The 25,855-nt window shown below is 38.3% G+C and overlaps 2 protein-coding genes and 1 long non-coding RNA gene across 7 annotated transcripts in view; 1 reads left to right on the forward strand and 2 right to left on the reverse strand.

The window, feature by feature from the left end:
- The window catches only part of LOC130920188 (UPF0575 protein C19orf67 homolog), a 79,373-nt gene extending 66,895 nt beyond the window's left edge, over positions 1 to 12,478 (reverse strand). For 3 of the 5 annotated variants that reach the window (XM_057843174.1, XM_057843173.1, XM_057843176.1), the window contains exons 1-7: positions 12,313 to 12,478; positions 11,174 to 11,285; positions 10,952 to 11,059; positions 5,973 to 6,044; positions 5,777 to 5,886; positions 5,314 to 5,499; positions 5,115 to 5,252 (exon numbers count right to left, since the gene is read on the reverse strand). In XM_057843174.1, the coding sequence (XP_057699157.1) occupies positions 5,115 to 5,252; positions 5,314 to 5,499; positions 5,777 to 5,886; positions 5,973 to 6,044; positions 10,952 to 11,059; positions 11,174 to 11,285; positions 12,313 to 12,338 (752 nt within the window). In that variant the 5' untranslated portion in view covers positions 12,339 to 12,478. The remainder of the gene's footprint in view (positions 1 to 5,114; positions 5,253 to 5,313; positions 5,500 to 5,776; positions 5,887 to 5,972; positions 6,045 to 10,951; positions 11,060 to 11,173; positions 11,286 to 12,312) is intronic. The other 2 variants (XM_057843177.1, XM_057843175.1) reach the window with 2 other exon arrangements.
- LOC130920190 (uncharacterized) lies at positions 12,388 to 24,352 on the forward strand. Its single transcript, XR_009064123.1, has 4 exons — positions 12,388 to 12,498; positions 13,215 to 13,363; positions 17,601 to 17,724; positions 21,339 to 24,352. It is a non-coding gene; the product is annotated as an uncharacterized LOC130920190 (long non-coding RNA).
- Positions 12,616 to 24,509, reverse strand: LOC130920187 (UPF0575 protein C19orf67 homolog). Its single transcript, XM_057843172.1, has 7 exons — positions 24,099 to 24,509; positions 23,785 to 23,875; positions 23,587 to 23,719; positions 17,594 to 17,703; positions 17,141 to 17,317; positions 16,941 to 17,075; positions 12,616 to 13,314 (listed from the first exon to the last, which is right to left on the reverse strand). The coding sequence occupies exons 1-7, from the start codon at positions 24,196 to 24,198 to the stop codon at positions 13,134 to 13,136; spliced, it is 927 nt and encodes a 308-aa protein (XP_057699155.1). The 5' UTR covers positions 24,199 to 24,509; the 3' UTR covers positions 12,616 to 13,133.
- Between the last annotated feature and the right edge of the window lie 1,346 nt (positions 24,510 to 25,855).

A 25,855-nucleotide genomic window follows, 5' to 3' on the forward strand; every position in this document is an offset into this window, starting at 1 on the left:
TTTATGTTTTAGTTCAGTGCGCATCGTTCAGGGAACACATCTTCAATGACATTGACTAATTGATTGTGATTGACTCAAATTATATTTGAAAAAAAAAAATATTGGCACTTTATTTGAAGTCCAGACTGTTCTCATCTTTATCTTGTTCATAATAATAATGTTCATGTCATCATTTAAAAAATGGTTAGGTCAAAGGCAAATCTACCACTAGTTTTTATTTTTTTTTTTTTTAACCACCAGGTGTTCAAAAACTCATGTGAATATTAGAGGTGTGCATCGACACCGCCCTCACGATTCGATTCGATTACGATTCGGAAGGCTACGATTCGATTCGATTCGATTCAGAGGGTCACGATTCGATTCGGTTCGATTCGGCAATGCATTGCGATGCATTAAAGCCTGGGATGCATTAAAATTCTAAAGCAAAGCATATTTTTTGTGAATCATGAGCCAACACAAGCGGACAGACATTAAACAACTTTTTATTGGCTCTTGTGTCACTCCTGGTCGAAGTCAAATGAAAATAGTATACTTTCATATATATCTTTTAAAAAAAAAAAATCAGATCACAGCATTTAATTAGTGCTTATAATGAGACCATGGCTTTCTCTTTTTTTTTTTTTTTTTACTCACAGTAGCAGCCTTTCACACAGTGCAACATCTGAACTCCTGTGCAAAATCAGTAATAACAGTCACTGTATTTTAGTCACAACGACCCATCAATAAAAATATTCAAGTAAATATTAAAGAAAACGACAAAGAAAATATTGTAGTGCAGCAGCATCTTTATCGCAATATCAATCCAGGGATCAGTTCAGTTGCAAACAAAACATCAACTAAATTGCAATGTAGAACAAAAGTAAAATGTAGGCCTAGCCAATCTTATATCTATAATATTTCTCGCTCCCTCTTTCTCCGTTTCAGCCATTGTTATGTTATGTCCTATCTCTGCTCTCTCGATTGCAACTGCGCTTGTCTGTGACGTTACTCCTGTTAGGAAGCGGATTTGGGTTCCTCGTCCCCCCCTGCATAGAAGTTAGATCTTGTGCCCGAACCCGACCCGAAATGTTAAGCATTCACGTTTCGGTGGGTCGGGTCGGGCCGCCGCGCCGGACTAATAAATTATTTAAAAAAAAAAAAAAAAAAGCGCAGAGGGCTGTGGCGCAGCCCTCTTTTTCTTCTTCTCCTCCCGTCATTTCGTTGTCTGAATGCTTTTATAATTCTCATAAATATATGTAGACTATTTAAATATTGAGTAAACTTGCGTTTTTTTCCTGGCAAACTGAGAATTCGTTACGAAAGACACTTTTATTTACGCACACAAAGGCAAATGTGATCCTTTTGAATGTTCTCCTCTGTGTGTCTGTAAAACCGTTTTTTTTTTTTTTTTTTATCAAACTTTCCCAGCGTTATTTCGTTGTGTAAATGCTTCTATAAATTTCATAAAAATATGTAGACTATTTAAATATTGAGTAAACTTGCGTTTTTTGTCTGCCAACTGAGAATTCGTTACGAAAGACACTTTTATTTACGCACACAAAGGTAAATGTGATCCTTTTGAATCTTCTCCTCTGTGTGTCTGTAAAACCGTGTTTTTTGTTTTCTTTTTTAATCAAACTTTCCCAGCGTTATTTCGTTGTGTAAATGCTTCTATAAATTTCATAAAAATATGTAGACTATTTAAATATTGAGCAAACTTGCGTTTTTTGTCTGCCAACTGAGAATTTGTTAGGAAAGACACTTTTATTTATGCACACAAAGGCAAATGTGATCCTTTCGAACCTTCTCCTCTGTGTGTCTGCAAAACCGTGTTTTTTTTAATATTAAACTTTCCCAGCGTTATTTCGTTGTGTAAAGGCTTTTATAACTCTTATAAAAATATGTAGACTATTTAAACAGTAAGAAAACTTGAAGAAATGAAAATAAATTGCTGCTGCTGCTGCGTTTTTTTTTTCCGCATCACTCGGCTTGGGCATGCAAATCTATAGTTAATTGATCTGGCCGGTCGGGCTTCAATACCAACGGGCCATGTCGGGTTGGGCTGGAATTTTTTAGGCCCGATCTAACCTCTACGGGCTTGCTTTGAATGTAAAGTAGCTCTCTCTACAGGTAAACATGAGAATAACAATACAAATGGGGAAACCAAATCCATTGCATCACCGGAATTGCGCAGGGAAGATTTTTGAACGTACTTATATATTTTAAAATGCGCTGAATCGATTCAGCGTGTTGCCCGCATCGAATCGAATCGTCCCTGCCCCGCATCGGGATGCATCGCCGCATCGATTATTGTTGACACCCTTAGTGAATATACATTTAAAACATATATATTTGGCGGAAAACACTCGGGTGACTTGAAGTTCTGCTCTGAGACCCCCAGTTTGGCCAACTTTCAAAACTGTCCGATATGCATGTGTGATACATCATTGGAAAGCTTAAAATCTCAATTTTCTGGGGGAAGAAAATTTTTGAACAGGAAGGCATTTTAAAAAGGTTTTGCTGTTTAATTACAGACACCATGACTTTAACGAGATATCGCGTACTTACCTTGTTTCAATCCAAAAACTCCATGTAGCATGTATCACTGAGTGTCAAAACACAGCAGTGAATAGCCACAGCTGGATTTTTGGGGGATTTTATGGGTGAAACACCGTAATATAACAAGGGTCGCGATGCAGAAATCGCAGACATCAAGGAGTGGTTTTCTTTTTCATATAGGCTATTTCCCCTTTTAAACGTTTTTTTCTTTCTTTTTTTTCCCATTTTTTCTTTATATATGAGACATCAATTAATGATTCTAAGCTAAAAACGACATTTTGAATAATTATTTACCTTCATTTTATGGCTGGGTTGAAACAAGCAGTTGCGTGACATCTGTAAACGGGGGTTTTCAGGGTAAAACAGACAAATTAAAAATAGTTCTGGGGCTTAATGCGCCATGAATCTGCCATGGCAGCATATAGACATATTGTTCTATCAAACACAACAGTTCTTTTGGCCTAAAATACAGCAATTTCTTTTAAAGAGGTATGAGCAGAAACTGCTTTTTCAGTCTTGTCTGTGTTTTCCGCCATTTATTATCGGTATCTGCTTTTAGAAGCAGAAAGTAATCGATATTGGTATCGGTTTCAAATAATGGATATTGTGCACCCCTAATTGTTATTGAATGATTTTTTCCCCCAGGGTTCATACACCTTTTTCATGTCCAAATTCAAGCACTTTTTAAGGACTTTCAACATCCAATAGCAGAGGCACTAGCGGAGTGATAGCATGCTGTTCAGTAGATTGAGACACACACATCACGGCCAAGGAAATCTTGATAAATGCGCTTTCTTGAAGTTTGGGATGCTGGGGAAAAAGGGTTCTCACTCCTCCAATTGTGAAGCTAAATGACATCTCGATGTACGTTTGTGTGGAACTGTAGTTCACAACAACAACAACAACAAAAAACTATTCCGCTCTCGCCGAAACTAGTAAAGCCCTTTACAAGGCTCTTACTCGCCTACTCCTTAAAATAAGTGTTTTTTGTTGTGCAACAAGAGGAGTCAATCGAGAGACAGGCGACTGGCAGAGTCCTCGCAGCGACGAAGCCGGGCCAAGTGGCTCCCGGCGGGTGTTCTGTCAGACTTTTCACCCCATCACAAATTGCAACTTTGCGGTTTTGCGCATGTGCGTAGCTTTACAATTGGCTGCGAATGCAACAGGTCCAATGTAAATGCCAAAAACTTTCTACTAAGAAAGAAACATTTGGTCATTGACGCACACAAAGGAAAGTTCTCACACACATCCTACCATGTGGCTGCGCTCAACTTGACTGCATGCCGACCTGTCACTGTTAACGTCCTCTGGTGCCTTTAGACACTTTTGCACACCGTGTTCCCATTTGAAAATGTATGTTTCTGATGTAACTTGTTTATTTAGCGCCTTTGGATAATATTGAGAGTCTAATTTAATGTAAACGAGTACTTATTCACCGCCACAGAAGCTTCAGGAGCAAAATCTGATAAGGTTGGAAACTCTGACAGAACATCGAATTAAACGGCAGAGGGTGTGTGGAGGTCGGGGGGGGTGACAGAGTGAAATGGTCGTGTGATAAAAGTATTGTACTAAACCACAGCCAATGGCGGTTCCTGGCATGGCCTGGTTGGGCGTTTTTTTGTTGTTTTGTTTTTTATAGTTGTTAGCTTGTTTTTTGTCAGCTATTACTGTTATCATATCAAAATAATGTGAGCAGTGATTGTAGTGGTTTGAAGGGAAATAACGTGCAAATGTTCACTATAGTTGGTTTATAGTTAAAATGACGAGGTTTAATAAACTAAACATTAAGAGGTCTGTGAGTGTTGACTATGTGTCTGCATGATATTCACCAGAAACTAAATGTGTGTACATGTATGCGCATGAGCCCAAAAAAGTATTTGATTTCATCTCTTGTGCTCTCTAACAGGAGCTCCTGTAGAGGTCAATACATCTTAGCCAACTATTCACAAGTAGAATCTTCCAAACTTTATTATTTCTATTGTATTTTATTAATTAAATTAATATTCTCTTGCACATTTATTGTTGTACACTTTCAACTGGTTTAAAAGCGTTAATATAAATAACATTCTTAGCAAATACTGTTTATGTTGTTGGGTTGTGCTAGGTATACTTCTTGTGCTTTATTTTGTGATTCAACCGTTTTTTTGGGGGCGGGGGGCAACGCGTCTTGTCGCCCAGGCGAACCATGAAGGCTAGAAACGCCACTGACCCCAGGCACATTTAAATGCACACGTATGCATTTAAATACTACTCTAATGATATACTGTTCGCTTCATTAAACTCCAAACTACTCACGCATGGATTAAAAAGAACTCAATGTGATGTGGAACATCAAAGGAAAGCAAATTTAGAAGGAGTGTGTGGCAGCAATAAAGCAAATAGTATTTTTCTTCATTTAATAATTTTTATTTTTAGAGTGTTGAGAAACATCGTGTGCCTAACAGTTCCAAACATTTTCAATGACTTTAAAATTCAAGCATTTTTCAAACCTTGAAAACACAACAGTAAAATTCACGCATTTTCAAGGATTTCAAGGACCCGTACAAACCCTGTTTTTTAAATCTACTATACATTACCAGTCAAAGAAGTCTTCTGTTTTGGGGTCAGGCTTCACCTGCACCCACCGACCAATGGACCACATCCGCATCACTGCAGAATCTGATTTGTCACCGTCCTTGTGCACTTTGGGAATATCCTCATAGCACAGGTAGTAACTGTCAAGAAAAATGCAGCTTTCGTGGGGTGAAAAAGTGAAAAGGACAGGGTAAAACTTACTATTCTGTGACTGGTTTGCCATCTTTGTTTTTTGCTCCATCAAGTCCTCTTACATTCCAGCGCATGCGCTTGAACACGCTGGTGTTCACCCTTGCCAGGTAAGGTGTGGGCTTGCAATAGCGGAATGCAGTCACGCTCAGCTTCGGTCGCTCCAGCTGGATGTGGCCGACGCAGAAGTGAGACATGCTGGGGACAAGATGCTATTTACGTTAAGTGAAGTGGGATGGATGGCAGCGAATAATCAGGTTTAAGAACCATTGACGGTAGTACTGTACTATCGATTTTGAAAAACAATGTAAAATGTTTTTAAAAATTTGCTAATATTATGCAGTTGACCATATTTAAGTTTTCTTAAACTGGATATTTGACATGAGTATTAATTGGGAAAACTAAATGAATTCAAAGTTCTTCTGTTTAATCCAGTTTGTCAAGATATTTCAAAAATAATAGTGTGCATGCATACTTGTCAGGCTCTGACTCATCTAAAGTGATGAGATTTTTGTCAGCGAATGTCAGCACCAGATGTTCCAATGTGTCAGACATCTGCTGAGAGAACTTCATCAGCTGTACGGTCTACACATACAAACAGATTACCAGAAAGTGTTACTAGCATAAAAACATGTTTTAAAATTAGAATGCTGCTATATTGGGGCACAAACTGTGGGTGGGCTGGTTGTGTAGGGATTCTTTGCACTCCCATGGGTGACTTCCTGTAGATTTTCAGTCGCTTCCTGTTAATTTTGGAGCGATTTCCGGTCACTTCCTTGTGAACACATTGGCTGTCATTGACGGCGATAGACGTCCAAATTATCTTGACTGGAAGGTGTGAATCATTTGCCCCTCCCAATCAAGATGGATTGGACATCTAGCACTGTCAATTGCACTGAAAGTTGAGCATTCACAGCCAGTATTGGAATTGGATGTCTATTGTTGTCAGTGGATGGCAATGAGTTAATTTTGGGTCACTTCCTTGTTAATTTTAGGGTTACAAGTATAGATGGGAATCGAGAACCGGTTCCGTGCGTTTCAATTCCATGGAATTGTTTGGCAGTTTATCTATCAATTTTCTTATAGATTCCAAGCAGCACGAATTACGTTACATAATTTATGCAAGTAATACATGCTCAACTCGGCAAATAAGACTCCATTATTATTCAAAGAGTGATCACTCACCAAGTTTAACCTGGAGTGCCGTCACCGAGTGAGCTTGTATGGTTTTTCACAGGCTAGGTCATTATTCATGAGACTACTTAAAAAAAAATTGTGATTTTTCCTAAAATAGTCTATTAATGGGTTTATCGCAAGGGCGTAGGTTTGGTCTCAACATTGGTAGGGACGATATAGCAGCATAAACTGCATGTACATTTTTTGCTGGGGACGGGACATTAAAAAGACCAAACAGATTATTGAACAGGGGTCAGGGCTACATTTCTCACAAATAATGAGACAAGAGATGATGATCAATGCAAAATAAATCTGCATTGACTCATACCAACTTTCATGCATATTGGTTCAGGTGAAACAACGTTCAATTCAACCTTTGTTTTCAAAACCTACTAAAAAACCATTTGAAGTGCAAGTCCCTTTATTGAAAAAACGGGGAACTATCCAAGAATGGGTCCACTTTCGGGGGCACTGGAGCACCCCAAGACTCAAACTAAAATATTGCAACATAAAAGTGATTTGGGAAAAGGACCGATCTACATCTGAGCCATATCAGACTACCCCAAGACTTTAAATAAAGGGACTTGCACTCTGAAGCCACCGTGTTGCATTACCGTGATGCACATAATGCAAATAATGATCCAAATGAGGGATGGCAAGCTTGATGGTAGGGTGTATTCCATCCTTACAACATATGTGAAGATAACCTAAATTTTTTATCATATTATATAAACATAATAAATATTATGATATAACTGAAATTATTATGAAATGCAAATAAGGTTGCTTAAAAGTTGGTGGGGACAATTTGAACATCCTGAAAAGTTGGTCGTGTTCTGTCCCCACCATCCCTACGCCCTTGGTTTATCATATTCCTCATCAAATACTCTATAAAAATAAATAAATAAAGTATATGCATCTAAAATAATCCTAAACGATGTTATTAGCAATTTTAATACTCATTTCGGTTGGTAGTCCACCAATCGGTGTTTTTTTTTTTCGGAATAATTTGAATTTGGTGGGTTGTAGGGCCAATCTGACTATTGATTTCCCACAAAAGTATATACCTCTGCGTCCAATGGTGGTATTTTTGTGTTGCTACGACTAACGTAAGTGGATGTTCCAAATGACTTCCCGAAATGCACCTGACGACTACAGCCAATCAGCATATTTTTACCCGTAATTTGAGGTAGGATGGTCCCATTGGTACCAAACCACTTTTATTCTACCCAGTATCAAAAGGCCTTTCCATAGAGTACCCAAACTATGTCTAGGAAGTTAACAAATCCTAGTTAACGGACGATCGTGCTAAAGTTCCTCTTATATTGTATAAGATCAAACCGTCCTTATGTAATTACACCAACCTACTGGTAAATATAAACTTTTTAAAATTTGTGACAACAATAGAGATACTCTGCCCCTGCTGTCTGGACTAGCTTTCTGTTTGTGCAGGCTTTCTCCACCCCATCTGAGAGGGTGTTCTCCACTGCTGGAGACACCGTAAGTCCAAAAAGATCATGTACCATAGCTGAAAAAGCAGACATGCTTATTTTTCTGCAAAAGACTTGTTAATTTTGCACTTTTGCACTACGTACTGCTCTGTTGTATTTGACAGTATTTACCTTTTTTTAATATTATTTTTGAGTGCTATCAGCTCATATTTCATTTTAAAAAGGAGCATTTTTTTATTTCTATTACAAAAAGCTTTCAGTAAAATGTTACATTCTTATCTATTTGCCCCAGTTACATATTGCCACAGTTAACATCGAGGCTTTGGGCCTCTTTTAACCTCGTTGTGAATTTGTAAGGTTGTGACCTCTGATAAAACAAACTGGATGCCAATCAAAATGTTTGTTCTTCTTTTTGCCCAAATTAGAATCTATGAAGAATCGAATCGTTAAGCAATATAGATAATGGAATCGGAATCGTAAAAATCCTATCAATTCCTATTCCTAGTTACAAGTCACTTCCTGCTGGTTTTTGGTCAATTTCTCAACATTTTTGGGCAATCTGGGGTCATTTTCTGTACATTTCTAATAATTTCCTGTTCATTTTAGGGCATGCCCATGTCACTTCCTGCTAATTGGTCACTTCTTGGTAGGTTTGGGGCATGTGTGGATGACTTCCTGTTGTTTTTTGGGGCAGTTACAGCATACGCGGTATTTAAGGGGGGCCCGGGGGGGCCAGGCCACCTCTGGTGGTCGAAAAGTGTCATTACATGTAATTGACTTTCCTATAATGATTTTAAAATTAACAATTTTCCGGTAAAATATTGTCTATAAAAGCTGTAAAGCAATAAAACAACAAAAATGAATGAAATGAACAAAATAAGATATTTTTTTATAATGGATCAAAAATTTTTTTCGAACAGATCATGTAACTAGCACCTTAGATGGTCATTTGCTTTGCTTAGCCAAAACCACCCGAGGACCGAAGAGTCGAGATGGATATACGTAATTTTTTTCAAATCCAAGCTTTCAAAAGCGTCAACAACTACTGAGCAAGAACCAAGGATTGAAAATGTGGACCATGAAATGCAACAGAGCACCGCCAAAATGGTGAGAGGAGTTTCAATTTGCCCCACTAAAGACGCTAATTATACAACAGAGCCACCACCGGTGTCTTGCCAATGTAGTTACTCCTGTCAAAAATTGTATCCCCTGGCAGGAGGAGCGCACACACACACACACACACACATTAGTTATGTCAACGTAAACAATTAATTGAAGCCAGAAAAGAACCAGTTATATATTTTGGACATCAACGTTTATTAAACTGGCAAAACTCCATACAGGACCTGAATTACAGTAATAACAGTTATAGGTCATTCTACAAGTTAAACATTGCCTTATTTTACGTTCATTACGTATGTTACGTTATATGACAGAAAAAAAAGTTTGTTTTGTTTTTTTATGGATGGGCAGCGTTTTGAAACCTCGTAAATACTACATCACCAAAACAAGGAAATCAAGCAAATCAGTGCAGCACAGTGGCTCCGCCCAGGGAATACAATTTTTGACGGTGGTAACTACATTGGCACGACACCGGTGGCCGTATCATAATCGATGGATGACGATCTTGGCGAAAAGTATAGCTGTCCTATCCCTCGGGTTCATCAACATGCTGTGCCCCCCTGCCTCAAAAGTCAAACTCCGCCTCGGAGTTATGGTTACGGGTCACTTTGCGTTTGAGACATTCCTGATTGAACTACTGATTATTTTGGGTCACTTCCTGGTCATTTTGAGGCAATTGGAGTAAAGTATATTTGTCAAAATATTGAACATTGAAAATTAATAGGAGGGAATGGAGACGTTTTTTTGGAAGTTGAGGAATGTGTGTGAATGGGACCATTTAAAATGTAGGAAGTTTTCATCCAATTTTGGCAGAATTGTACTGGTTAAAAACTGGCTTTAATTTTGTGAATGTTTTGATGTGTGAATCATGTGAATTTGACAAAACTTTAGGACACGTAGCATTTTGAAAATCTGAAATGGTTTTGCCATTGGAAAGGAAGGGAGATTTTTTTTAGTGCAATAACTTTAAAAACCTTAAACCTTAAAAAATCTTTTTGCCACAACTCTGAATGTATGTAAATCCAAAGAGAGCCTACAACGGATTAAATAGTGGAATGTTTCAAAGGACTGTTTGCATCAGTCAAAATGTGTGGGCTGTGTGGCATGCTGGATAAGTTGATCGAGAAAAATTGTGAATTTTATATGTGGAGAGCTTTGCTTTAGGGCTGCAGCTATCGATTATTTTAGCAGTGGATTAATCGATGAACTATTAGTTCGAATAATGGAGTAATCGGATAAGGAACATGAAAAATTAAATTACCTGAGCTGAGCCTCAAACAGTATTAAAAAAATAAAATAAATGATGATCTATATGCAACAAAAGAATAATTGGCTAACTTACATAGCAAAAATCTGCTAGTTTAAATGGTAAAAAATGGTAACTTTTTAACAATGCTCTTAACAAATGGTTCAGACACATATTCCCACAAAAATTGTCTAAATATACAGAGGGGAGAACAAGTATTTGATACACAGCCAATGGGAAAACCCATTGGCAGTGTATCAAATACTTGTTCTCACCACTGTACCTGAAACTAAATTACGAATGCAGTTAAAAAAAAAAGAAAGAAAACATTAGCTCAGACAAAAACTTAGCTTATGTTGGTCTTAACAGGGAGCACCTGAATTCAGCTATGTGAAATGAGGCAGACTAGAAGACAGTGTCTCCACCCAAATTGATAAAACTACTCGCAAACACTTTCAAAATAAACCATTACGCCACTTTAATTAAACGAATACTCGAAGCAGCAAAATTTATTTCAAATCTTTTTTTCGAATCAAATACTCGAGTTAATCGTTGGAGCAATACATTGCTTTGCAAAGCATCACCAAAATTAGGTGTGATACATTGACTCAACGCTAAAACATAGTGAGACAAGTAAAAATATTGACGTTTTTACCATTTCAGAGGGCAGCTTCTTGGTTCTGGAGGTGGATTCCAGAAAGTTCAAGTATGGCTGACAAGCAAAGGTAAAACTCCTCAATGCAGCTACCACTAGTCCTGATTGCTGGAAAGGAAGTCATTAAAAAAGGATTTTGATTTGTGTAGTGTCATAGGATCGTCCTCTTCATAAATGCAAAAATACTGTCAATGAGACCTCTTAACTGAGAAGTGTACTCACCGCTGATCCCATGACCTTATGTTGCACTTGCGTAGATATTTTGGGTGGAAGGTTGACAGCTTTCGCTTCAGCATCATGCGTTGACATTCTCGAAAGGCTTTTTTTAGGGTGTCTATGAAACAGTCATACTTCTTTCAGTAAAATCATTCTTAAACCACTTAAACTGGGAGTGGTGTCAGCGATCATTCACAAGCTACTTTTCAAATATTTCATTAGATTTGTCTAAAGTTATCAGGTAGGGAATTGGTTTTAAAAATTATGTCAGAGAATATTGATACCAGTTTTGTGCCAAATTGCAAGTTGTTTGCAGGATGTAAGAAATCATCTGTCTCCTACATTAAAGCTTGCCACAGATTAGGTGCTATTCAATGATTTAGCGTCTCCAAGTTCTGATGCTTGGAATTTATGTGAGCAGATCATTTGCATTCATGATGCAATAATTAAATGAACAATCAATGATTAAAAAAAGAATTATAAACTCATTACATATAACTAGAGCGTTACCAGAAAGAGATAGTTACTAAGAAAACTAGAAAAGTAATAAAATACAAAATCTATGCAAAAGCCCAGCAAAATGCATATTGGGAACTGTCATGGCATTGGCATGTCCTACAATTGCCTGTCTGTATTTGTAATGCTTTGATTGCCCCCTCGTGGCTTATTGGGGTAACAACTGAAAACATGGTTTAATTGTGAATGATTCCTTTAATTGTGGACATATTGGCATATTGATTTTTTTAATTTTCACAGATTTTTTATTTTATTTGGAAATGCTTGAAGTTGTTACATTTATCATCATTAAAGCGTCCAGTGGGTCATCACAATACAATTAGCTATAACACGTTATGTGCACGACTGCATATGTCAGTATCGTTTTATATTGGTATCGGATTTTTTTAATTGGACAAAATCATGATATCAATTATCGGTTAAAATGTCATTGTCGGACAAGTTTACATTTTATCAATGTGAGAAGCCTGCGACCAAACACTGTTTAACTTATTAGCTTTAAAATCCAATGTTTCATAACTTGAGGTCAAACATCTCTTATTTAATTTTTGTCTGACAGCGGCAGTATGACTATACCAAATTCTGGCTAAGTAACATATTATTTCATCCACAAAACCATTCTTACATACCTGAAGCGTCTGTCACGTGTCGGCATTCTTCATTTTTTCATCTGAGACTTTGACATATAAAGTGGTTACTGAATGATTACAAGCTCTTTCATTCTTTGTAAATATCATCAAAGACATGACATCACCAGCATAACAACTCCATGATTTGTATCTAAAAAAGTCATATCACTGAGTTGCCAGTTAATGGTGAGTTTCCCTTATTTGCCAAGGGTATATTTTTTCTTGTGTCAATATAATTCAAGGCGAGGTTTAATGTGTGCTTTGTTTTTTAATAAAAACTTTGCAACATTTTTTTGGTTTACAAAATACAAAAGCTGAACTTAAACTCTTTCAGTGCCATTGACAATGATCGATGTCCAATCGTGGCTCTGATCATTCTTCCACGGTGAATTTAAACTGGTTTGCAACTAGGACATGTCCATCCAATTGAACATACATGTGTTGCTTGGCCTTAAAGTTCAATTGGATTGAACATCTATCACAGTCTATGACACCAATGACTCCAGTTTTTAGAAATACTCCGATGTCAAACAGTAAGTCCTATAAAAATGTACATGAATGGAAATTAAAACAAATTTAAATGAGGTAGAAGAACCACAACAATGAAACCAGTGCAAAATGTCAACATTTTCAAGCTACACTTAAAAGACAAAATGTTACAAACTGCCACACATATCAAACAGACCATAACGGAGGCCAACATAACAAAGCAAGTTATGCTCAAGGAGAGGAAAATGATAGAGACACAACGTCCCTTCAAAGAACCCTGAAATACCATTTGTGCAAAATGCTAGCCTCTGGCCCAAACGTGTGCTTATCTACTACAGCATCATCTCCTCCTCATACTTCAGAGGATCGCTTAACTGAGACAAGTCTAATGAAATGTTCTCTTTGGACGCCAGCAGCTGCAACAGGTGGTCGGTGGCTTTGCTGCTGGATGGCTCTTTTTTGCCCAAATCCAGCAGCTTCTCAAAGGCGCCCTCTGGAACGTCACACAGCACCCTGAAGCAAACATGTGATTTCACTACCATATTGAACTCAAGTAGAACAGGTAAAAACATACTGAATTTTGTCACAGTGAACCTTTCTGGCACATGATAGCACCTTGCTCTGACGACTTAGGGATGCACCGAAATAAAATTTCTCGGCTAACACAAAAAATGAGAAAACTGAGGCTGAAAGCCGAAACAGACTTTTAAAAATATTTTGATATGTACAGTATGTAAATAAAAAGTGATTCATAGAATGTCAAGATTGCACTTTCATTTTTAAGTTTGTATTTTTATTCAAAAAATGATTTGCTACAACATATTCATCAGTAACTGTGAATCTTTATGCCGATATTTTACATATTAGGTGTATTTTTTTATCTAGAAAACGGGTAGGGAAAATGCATCACTGTATTTGCAACTTCTTAGCCCCAAAATAGACTAGTCTGGCCCTCTTTTGATCTAATTTTTGAGAATACCCATGGACCAAAATGAGTTTGATAGAAGTAACACTCATTTGGAACATCCTCACAACTCTAAGGCTTGGGTCATACTCCATGTCTCAATGCACAATTCCGATACTTTGTCATATTTTTTTTGGCGTGCCCGTTCAGACAGCCTTTGTCCATTGAGCCTGCTCAAGTAACACGCATGCGCACTATTTCGCAGTCCGACACCTGTTGAGCAAACTGACCCACATGCGCAGAAGCATAAAAACAAATGACTACACATGCTGGCTGGCTGTCATTCCAGGGTGATTATATTTTGATTACCAAAAAGAGGACAAAAATAACAGACATTAATAATCCCGGTTTAGTCTTATATTCAAATTTATATGGATTGATAGAACGCATGCACGCTCTGTGCGTGCGTTATGCACACGCCTAAAGCTTATGTGTGTGCATCAGTTTGCCCCGACTCGGCCATCTAAGCAATACTGAAATATTGCTGATTTGGCGCATAGAAAGAAAACAGCATTATCAGAATTATCCTTTTCTTCATTTAATTTTTTTATGACTGTGGTCAAGCCCGCCTCCTGCGTAAAAGCAGAGTTCGAGCTAGGCGCTAACGCTAATGCACAGCTATCGCTGCCGTCCTACCTGCCCCTCTCGCTCTTTGCTGACATAATTGCTGCATGAATTCTGATTTGGGAGATTTGACAGTTCAGACCACTGCCACATTCTGGAAAAATGTGGCCCAGATCGGATTTAAACCACATACGAAAATGACCAAGATCGGATTTGAAATGGTCCTCTTCGATGCAACTTGTCCCGTTCAGACCGTCAACTTAATGTCTCACTCGAGTCGGAAAAACACGAAAAAATCGGATTCGTGCATTAAGACCTGCAGTCTGAACCTAGCCTAAGTTCCATTGGCTAATTCTGTAAAGACGAGAACAGGAGAAATTTTTGCATATGACATTTTTGTAAATTAAAGTGCTGGCCAAAAGTATTGACACCCCTGCAATCCTGTCAGATAATGCTCAATTTCTCCTAGAAAATGAGTGCAATTACAAATGCTTTGGTAGTAATATCTTCATTTATTTTGCTTGCAACGAAGGAACACAAAAGAGAATAGGAAAAAAAAATTAAATCATTATAATTTTACACAAAACTCCAAAAATGGGCCGGACACAAGTATTGGCACCCTTTGAACAATCATGTGATGCTTCTCTAATTTGTGTAATTAACAGCACCTGTTACTTACCTGTGGTACATAACAGGCGGTGGCAATAACTAAATAACACTTGGAGCCAGTTAAAATGGATCAAAGTTGACTCAACCTCTGTCCTGTGTCCTCCTGTGTACCACATTGACCTTTGGGTAAAAGACAGAAGACCAAAGAACTGTCTGAGGACTTAAGAAGCAAAATTGTGAGGAAGCATGGACAATCTCAAGGCTACATGTCCATCTCCAAAGACCTGAATGTTCCTGTGTCGACCGTGCGCAGCGTCATCAATAAGTGTAAAGCCCATGGCACTGTGGACGGAAAAGAAAAACTGACGAGAGATTTCAACGAAAGATTGTGCGGAAGGTGGATAAAGAACCTCAACTAACATCCAAACAAGTTTAAGCTGTCCTGCAGTCCGAGGGTGCAACAGTGTCAACCATCCATCTGCGTCTGAACGAAAAGGGACCCTATGGTAGGATACTCAGCAAGACCCCACTTCTGATCCAGAGACATAAAAAAGCCAGGTTGGAGTTTGCCAAAACTCACCTGAGAAAGCCAAAAATGTTTTGGAAGAAAGTTCTCTGGTCAGATGAGACAAAAGTAGAGCTTTTTGGGAAAAGGCATCAACATAGTTTACAGGGAAAAAAAACGAGGCCTTCAAACAAAATAACACTGTCCCCACAGCCAAACATGGTGAGGTTCCCTGATGTTTTGGGTTTGCTTTGCTCCCTCTGGCACTGGACTACTTGACTGTGTGCATGGTATTATGAAGTCTGAAGACTACCAACAAATTTTGCAACATAATGTAGGGCCCAGTGTGAGAAAGCTGGGTCTCCCTCACAGGTCATGGGTTTCCAGCAGGACAATGACCCAAAACACACTTCAAAAAGCACTAGAAAATGGTTTAAGAGAAAGCACTGGGGACTTCTAAAGTGGCCAGCAATGAGTCCAGACCTGAATCTCATAGAACACCTATGGAGAGATCTGAAAATGGCAGTTTGGAGAAGGCACCCTTCAAATCTCAGAGACCTGGAGCAGTTGGTAAAAGAAGAATGGTCTAAAATTCCAGCAGAGCATTGTAAGAAACTCAGTGATGGATACCGGAAGCGGCGGTTCGCAGTTATTTTGTCTTAAGGTTGTGCTACCAAGTATTAGGCTGAGGGTGCCAATACTTTTGTCCGGCCCATTTTTGGAGTTTTGTATAAAATGATAATGATTTTTTTTTTTTTTCATTCTCTTTTGTGTTTTTTCATTGCAAGCTAAATAAATGAAGATATTTTTGCCAAAGCATTTGTAATTGCAATCATTTTCTGGGAAAAATTTAGCATTATCTGACAGAAATGCAGGGGTGCCAATACTTTTGGCCAGCACTGTAAATGTAGCTACTTAAACCCATTTCTCCTTTCGGTAGTCGTTAGGTAAAGTAGAACTTTCCGTGTTTCGAACATAACCTGCAAATGTAAATGTGTTCATTTTTAGACCACCCGCAAGAGTGCTTAAAATGTAATCGCTTTCTTCGTCTTCTTCTTTGTGAGAAGACTAAGTAAAATGGCAACACCTCCGTTATTCACGGACAGATCTGGATAAAATGTTGAATATTCTCTGGATGTATATGCATCGATCTTTAGAGCTTGATTGCCCACTTTTTGTGTCAGAACAGATTAATTAGATCAATTGATTGCGGACTTATTGTTGCCTGTAAGCTCAGAGTTTGCTAGTTAAGGACATGTGAGTTCTTTGGGACTGATGATCATGTTTCTGGACTGATGATATTTTTAGGGAGCTACATGGTTGTAGTTTGTTCAAATTTGTTTCAACTTAGACTTATTAATCGCAATAAATAAAACGTTTTTGTAATGTGATGCATCTCCTACATTTTTATGCTTTAAGTGTGAAAAACTATGTTAAAATTTAGTCTTATCATACAATGCTCAAATATCATCAATAACAAAAAGAGAGCAATTTTACCAGTCAAAAATGCTTTCCGTGTTGGGATCCGGCTTCACCTGCACCCACTGACCAATGGACCACATTTGAACATCTTTGGTATGTAATTTGTCACTGTCTGCGTGGTTTGGAATCTTCTCGCAGCACATGTAGTAGCTGAAAAAAAAAAAAAACATTGTTCAAAAAATCAAGGGAAAGTAAGAAATTAATAAAAGACTTACTATTTGGACGGTGTATTTATTGAACTGTCGTAAGGCTCAACGTTCCAGCGCATGCGCTTGAATATGCCTGTGTTCACCCTCGCCAGGTAAGGCGTGGGCTTACAGTAGCGAAATGATGTCACTTTCAGTTTCAGTTGCTTCACTTTTAAGTGACCAATGCGGAAGTGAGCCATGCTGCTGACAAGAAGGGAGAATATAGTCCATTAATAAGTGATTAATCTTTGGTGTCATGGTGGAACCTTCACAGTCCAACAACACCAAAGTGTACAGGTGTGGTGAGTTCAGATTAAATTTATTTTAAGATTTGATAGCAATAAAGGCCAGCCGTGTGTAGAGATTGATTCATCATTGAAACACACTTGTTCACTTAATTTTTAATACATTTTGGACCAAAATGATGACAATTCTGTAATGTCCCATTATTATGGAGCTGGTGTGTGTGTGTGCATTTACTTTTCAGGATCGCTGTCATCCAAAGTGACGAGTTCTCGGGTGGCAAATTTCAACACTAGACATTCCAGTTTGTCACACATTTCCTGAGACAACTCCAACAGCTGTTCATGCTAAACACACGCATGCATGAGGTACATACAGTACATATTTACAACACGTATACACAAGTTCCATGGAAGTTTTCTTAAATCCTAAAATCAAAGCTTGAATAATATGATTATTTTTCACAATGCTCGCTTATTTTCAGTCTGTTTATCCTACATTTATAGGTCCAGCAAGTTACAAATCCGTCTTCTATTCCGTTCAGCGTAGATGAAACCAACCTTAGCCAACCACCAAAAAGTCACAAAAAGCAGGGCCCTCAGCTTGCAAGGACAGTGATCCCTCTCTATTTCGCCCTCAGTCCATCGCAGATTTTTTTTTTATTTAAAAAAATGTATATATACAGATGAGCTGTCCCTAGCAGTCTCACATTCACTCGCTCCCTCCCTCCCTCTCCCTGCTCTTTGTTCGTCAGAGAGTGAACTAGAGTTGCTTATTAAGCTTATTAAAGTAAAGGATGATTGACAGGCGGTTAAGCTTTGATCTTGCCAGAGACTCGGCCTTCAATGCGCCCTATGAGTCAAACATCATTTAACTTGTTAAACAGTTGCTGTGGCAACTCATTGTGTGTAAGTGAGCAGCTGGAGCGGATTTGAGTGGACACTAAATGACGCGTTTAATAAATAAATCATTTTACTTTTTTTTTCAATGGATTGGGCGCCTACCTTTTTTCCTGTTTAAAAATAATGTGGGACAGTAACATGTTTAAAACTTACTATAATTACAATTAAAGTGCTTAAAGACTATTTATTAATATATATACTGTATATACACACACATATATATATATATATATATATATATATATATATATAATATATAGTGGTACCTCGACATACAATCGCTTTGACACACGATCTTTTCGACATTCGACGTAAAATTTGACGCGCCATTTGTTTCTACATCCGACGACATGCTCGAAATACGACAACATGACAACACCGCAGACGGATGCACAGCTGACTCTCTTGTGAGAGAAATCAACACAGGTTTCAAAAAGGTTGGTACAGGTGGTTAAACAATGAAATAGGTGACGCTTACCATTCAAATGAAGATGCAAATGATAGAAAAATGTCTCAGTGACTCAACAATACATCTCCATGGTCCTCCTTTGAGCACCGTTCGCCAGTCTTTATAAGTTAAGTTGACAATTATTACTGTGGATACATTGCCAAAGAAATCGCCAGCTTCGTCAGGTTTTTATCATTTATTTCAGAACTTATCCAACACAAAACGCCTGCTGTCAGCCGCAATTTACGGTGTACTCAAGAAAACATTGAAAGCGAAAGTAAACAACCGCACCGCTCCTCTCTCAGTCACGTCAGTCACGCGATGCTTTTAGGTACAGAAAAAAACGTCCACCACATTAGAACCCGATTCGTTACATTATTACAGGAATTATTATTATATTCAGGGGTGCACATAAGTGGTCCGCATGCGCGCATGCGTACTGGACGTAGACAAATGCGCTGGCCCTCAACGGCTTCCATACGCTTTTGCGTACCGATGGCTGACCACTGTATTTGCGGCGGACACGAGAAAGTAACTTCTCAAAATTTTGAAGAGGCAGGCCACACTGAGTAATTACTTTAGTGATGGGACGAAATGAGCCGAGGTTCCGAAGCTTGTGTCGAGTAATGGGAGGGGGGTTTCCACGAAGCTTGTAGCGAGGCGCGCTTCATTTCGGCAAAACCCGGAAATGATGACGTGGGAAGCCTCGCCGGCGGCCGGTGGCCGGCTGAATCTCGTGAGTGCTTCGGAAGTGATCCAACGTTTGGCGCACATTGCAAAAACAGGACAGACTACGGTATAAATTGGTTGCAAAACGCAATGGCGATCGCCTGTTATCTCACATTTTGTGGATTTCGGGCTCCTGTACTTGTTACATCTGTGCGCAACAGTGCAACCAGTGCAATCTTTTTTCGAGCCTTGTCCTTTGCTTGCGATGGAACCTGCGCGAAAAGAGCGATCCTCCCCTGTATGGGAACATTTTGATTTGATTGCTTTCAATAAGGTAAGGGAGAAAAACTACTTTAATATAAATGTGAGTGTGTGTGTGTACCTATCTGAACCAAACATCAACAGAATGAACAATCCATTAGTGTACTGGGAGGCACAAAATAATACCTACCCAAATTTATATAAACTGGCACTCACATTTCTCTGCACCCCAGCTTCATCTGTGCCTTGTGAAAGAATATTTTCTAAAGCTGGTGAAATATTTTCCAAAAAAAAAGAAACTGTTTAAAGCCAGCCACTGTGGGAAAGCTATTATTTCTAAATAAAAATGAATAACAAATTACCCTTAGCACTTGTTGTATTTTGTTCACATACTAAATTACTAACACAAGCACATTCATATCTTTGTCTTAAGCAAATAGCCATTGAATTCTTAACAGTGTTGACCTCTTGGGCTTCTAGACCACTTGATGGCGCCACAGGGTAAATGAAGCACCATGAAGCTTTGCTACATGTGCAAACCAATTGGCTGCAAAGCTTCATTGCTTCATGAGGCTTCATTTGGCCATCACTAAATTACTTCCGTGTTCCCCCACCCCCGTCAAAAGACAGACAGACGACAGAGAGGTCACCGGAGCTACCGAAAAAAAGGACTTTTGCTGAAAAGTGGCTACAGGAGGTACCATGGCTAGAAGCAAATGATGCTCGCACGGAAATGCGGTACAAAATGTGCCGTGAGAATCCCAATGTCGCCGATAAGAGCAGCGCATTTTATGTAGGGTCAAAGAATTTAAGCCATCCAAACTTTGAAAAGCACGAAAAAAACAGAGCATGTGGCAATTAAGCAAACTATCGATGTCAAACAGGACCCCACTCGCCCTATGAACAAGTGGCGGAATAAAGGTAATGAACAGCGACATGCACTGACAAACGTGTTTTTGCTCGCATTTTACAAAGCTAAACATGCACGTTCAATGAGGTCTTATGAGGAGGATATCCCACTTTTAAAAAGGCTTGGAGTTAATGTGGGAGCCGCATAATGCCCTTTATTTTGAATTGGTGCTTCTTATTTCTTTACATTTCACTTCAAAGTAATGGCAATTTTGTTGTGCCAGTTGATGTTAATCAAGCATTAATTGTTAATATAATTAATTAAAGTTAATTGGCTCTAAGTAAAGCTTGTCATAAATTTATCGCATCAGGCGGGTCGGCTCTCAAGCTCAATGAGGACCAAGTCACATCTCCAGGTCCTCCTCTGAGAACCTGGGCAAAAAAATTATGTGCAGCCCTGATTATATTCCAATTTTTATTTATATTTAATGTGTTTTGCTATGTATAATTGTACCATTGTAATAGTACCAGCAGCATTTATTAAGGACTTAGTGTAGGTTTTTGGGCTGTGGAACGAATGAATGGAATTATAATGACTTCTTAATGGAAAATCGACATACGACCATTTCGACTCACAAACAAGGTTCCGGAACAAATTAACTTCGTATGTAGAGGTACCACTGTGTATAATATATACATACAGTGGGGAGAACAAGTATTTGATACACTCAAATATTTGTTCTCCCCACTGTCATATATATACATACATAAAAGTTTTTTTTAATTGTACTTTGGGGAAAAAGGTAAAAAAAAAAAAAAAAATTGTCTTATATGTATCTCTTTCCAATGATAGGTCTGAATAAATAGCCTGGTACTCCAGACTCACCGCTGTTGCAGCCATTGAGTCTGGCCACCATTAAGCGAATAAAATTTCCAGGGCGGAGCAAGCCACAGCAAACAGACAGCGGAGTGGACCAATCAGCGACGGGCGGGACGAGGGACTTGCGCGCGGAAGTAAACATACGTGGAGAGCTGAGTTTATTCAACATGGCTAGCATGAGACAGACTGTTGTCAATGACTTGCGTTGATGTGTTTTTGGTAATTTAAAACTGATTTTACCGTGGATTGGAGCATATTCTTGGCTCTCCTGTTCGCCATCTGTGTTGTTGTGGAGACTACTTCCAACGCGGAAGAGTGACGTTGCTCGTTAAGAACACTTCACACAAATAAACAAATTAGGGCTGTCAAACGATTACAATTTTTAATCGAGTTAATTACAGCTTAAAAATTAATTAATCGTAATTAATCTCAATTCCAGCCATCTCTAAAATATGCCATATTTTTCTGTAAATTTTTGTTGGAATGGCAAGATAAGACACACGACGGATATATACATACAACATACTGTACATAAGTACTGTATTTGTTTATTGTAACAATAAATCCACAAATGGCATTATTAACATTCTTTCTGTTAAAGTGATCCACGGGTAGAAAGACTTGTAGTTCTTAAAAGATAATTGTTATAGTTACAAGTTATAGTAATTTTATATTAAAACCCCTCTTCATGTTTTCGTTTTAATAAAATTTGAAAAATTTTCAATCAGAAGTAGAGTTAATATAATAAGAAGAAGAATAAAAATAACAATAATAAAAATAGAGTGACCAAAGTCTAAGTTTTACGTGTATTTTGCATAGCTATTTTGATACGGAATGCCAGTTCATTTTGCATTGTTGTTTAACTGTGTCAGAATAGGGCCTCATTACTATAGACCAGGGGTCCCCAACCTATTCCACTAAGGCACACTGTGGGTGCAGGATTTCATTCTTACCAAACAAGATGACAACACTTTTTCCCCAATCTGGTGTTTTACAAGTGCAATCAGTTGATTGCAGTCAGGTGTGGCTTGTTTTAGCAGAAGCCTCATTGGTTCAACTGTCTCTGCTGGATCGGCTGGAACAAAAACCAGGACCCACAGTGTGCCTTGAGGACTGGGTTGAAAACCCCTGCTATAGACTGAAGTGCTTTTCTTTTTGTGAACGTTATTTTTTTTGGAGAGAGAGGAATATTATTTTTGTTGTGCTTTCACTAAACGATACTTATGTTTGTTGTGAAGGAGTTGCCGAAGCTTATGCTAATAAACGGCGCTGTCCAAAGAACGCCTGTGTCCACTCGCCTTTACTGTATAACATATATCTGTACATATCTTACCCAAAATACAACAAGAGACACATAATTGCCACTAAAAGAAAGAAAACTTACCGAAATATGTGTGGAGCACGAATAGCAATTTGCATTGCATTGTGAATACAGCATAAACTACTAATTCTCCCACTTTTAGAAGAAATAACATGAGTATGGAACGGCACTGCCCCCAAGCGGCCGGTGGCATTCTCTTCACTCTTAATGTCCATAAACGGCCTCATTGTAATCTGTTTGAGGCAATGCGCGAGCGGGTCATTTAGTGCATGCGTTAACTGCGTCAAATATTTTAACGTGATTAATTTAAAAAATTAATTAACGCCCGTTAACGCGATAATTTTGACAGCCCTAAAACGAATCTAATTTGTCGATTGATTTTGTACTTGCTCGAGAGGCCGTTAATGGGCTTGGGTCCCAGACTATTCTCTCAGTGTTTGAAAAACACAGGGAGAACAGTCTGGCCGTGCCAGGCAACTGAATAAATACTTTGACAAAAAAAAAAAAATTTTTTTCTTTTAGTTGTTTTGGGGGGGGGGCGCTAATTCGCGATTTCTCACTTACCACGGCGGGTGCTGGTCCCCATTAACCGCGAAAAATGAGGGATCACTGTATGCCAGTCAGGCTGCTTGCTCATTCAGAGCAGAAAAAAATCATTCATGACTGCATAATCAAATAAAATTCCCATAAATCAAATTTTTCAGACAATAAATTGCACCTGAGAATCAGTCACAGGCCCAGCCAAACTATGAAAAAATTGCAAATTAAAGTCCCGAAAGTATGTAAATATTGATGTCTTTACCACTGCGTCTATATAGTTTAGAGATAGACCGATAACAGCACTATCCAACATGCGAAAGAGAAACTGTCACTTCAAATAACAATATTGAGGTTAGGTACCTTGTTCTTATTGTCATAAAACAATGCATTTCTGCCGTTGGATTCCAGGAAGTGAAAATAAGGCTGGCATGCAGAGATGAAACTCCTCAACACTCCAACCTGAGCTTTTCTGTACTCATATTCGAGACTGCAACTGAACACATACAATGATTTAATTATCCTATTTTCTTGTGTATTTTATCGAGACAAATTCACTACCCTTGGAGTCCGAAGAGATGAGGCGTCATAGACGGGGAGTTCGATTTGCAGCAACTTGGCGATAGATGGCCACACTGTGGCGCCAACGCCTCTGAAAAGAAGATTGTGTTTTTTAATTACAATATGCGTGAAGGCCTACTGTACTGCGTTTGCCAGGATGAGTATTTCCCGTCAATCTTTAATTGCATCAATTAAAATTTTATTAGTACTATAATTGTTTACAAGACTTCCAATAAATATAATTTGTCCGCTAAAAGTGGGAATGAATGGTGAACTTTAAGGGCTTTTTTGTGGTCGGCAAGTCACCCACTCACCGTCATCGTCACCGCAGGCCACCTGCGGTACTTTTTGCGTCGACGTACCCGGGAGAGGTTCAACCACCTTAGCTTGGACGTCTGTCGTTTCCGCTGACATTCTCAGTTTTTTCCCCAAAAGTATCTAATTTTCAAAGCCCTCTTAATTTAAAGAGGCGGTAACATGTCGTCGTTGCAATGCTAAAGGCTATGCTAACCAGTAATATGGCGTTGATGTAATTACAATTTAGTGCTCACCGAAGTTAACGTATAAAGAACTGGAAAAAAAGACAAAATGAACATTTAAAACTACGCATATAACTTCTATGTTTCTAATTCAACTAATAGAACGATAATAAAAAGCCTCAAATGTTATTGATGCTTGTTTTTACCAAATCGATGAAGCTGGGAGAAGTGACCACAAGTAATCTTTTGCCGAAAAGGTGAGAGTTTAAAGGTCATGAACTTCACAAATTAATGGCATAGATTATTTTTAAGTGTTTTTTTTATTATTTAATGTTAGTATGCTTACTAAAATAGCAGACATGATAGTGGAATATGTTTTTTCATTTTTAGAAAATAATACTGTGTTAACCCTTTACAGATGGTTCGATCCTTTGCTGCTAGCCTTTACCAGTCAAAATGGGTTGGACGTCTAGCGCCGTCAATGGCAGCCAATGAGTTATGTCCAAAAGAAATAATGTTATTGGGGGCCATAACCAGAGTGTATTTGTTTTCATTCAAAACGTTTTATAAACGATTTATTAAGTTATGAATTCATAGCTATAACTATATTATAAAAAATATATATTTTAAAATTAAAATGTTTTAAATAAAAACTTACCATAAAAATACAATAATAACAATAAAAAAGGAATAAAATAATTGGGTTAGAAGTTTTTTTTAAGGACCAAAAATAGTCACTTGCCTTATAAAGGTTAATACTAAATACTGTGATATACAGTGTATCGCAATACGGCATGGTAGGTGAGTGGTTAGCACGTTGGCCTCTGAGATCACATGTTCAATCCTGGTCACTGGCCTTTCTGTGCAGGTTTTCTCCAGGTGCTCCGGTTTCTTCTCACATCCCCAAAACATGCATGCAAACTGTCTTTAGGTTTACATTTACATGTACACATATTTTGATTTTTTTTTTTTTTTTTTTTTTTTTTACATTTTATCAAAGTTTTCACCAGTGTTCACCTGGCTGTTGAGTTTGGTGAGTTTTGAAGTGTTCTGAGGGGGTCAAAGTAGGGCTCAAAGCCTCGGCGGGACAAAGAATGACTGCTAGGGGGCGCTACATAGCATATTTGGAGTTTGTCTTGACACGGTATCAAAGATTGCACCTGTCTTGACCTCTCTGCCGATTTTGGTGCATTTTGAAGCATTCTAAGGGAGTCAAATTGATCTCAAAGGGGCTGCGGAACAAAGACTAACCATAATAATAATAATAATAATAAAACCGAGGAACCACAACAGGTTACCTAAAAAAACATTGCCACCTGCATGTCCATACTGTTCAGTTATGGATGTGTTAAGTCGAATAATATCAAATCAGCTTTTATTTGTTTGGACCAAATCACAACAACAGTTATCTCAAGGAGAAAACAAAACAAGTTTTAAGGTGTAGTAGCCCTATGCTGGATTTCGACCAATTTGTATATATTTTTTTGCCCTTCCCGCCAGGTAAGACTCATGCCCACCCACACCTGGCATCCTGGTAACACCACTGTTTTGACACATCACTGTCTTGATCTGCCTGCCAATTTTGGTGCATT

This window comes from Corythoichthys intestinalis, chromosome 8, assembly GCF_030265065.1.
Source record: "Corythoichthys intestinalis isolate RoL2023-P3 chromosome 8, ASM3026506v1, whole genome shotgun sequence".
Classification (NCBI taxonomy): domain Eukaryota; kingdom Metazoa; phylum Chordata; class Actinopteri; order Syngnathiformes; family Syngnathidae; genus Corythoichthys; species Corythoichthys intestinalis.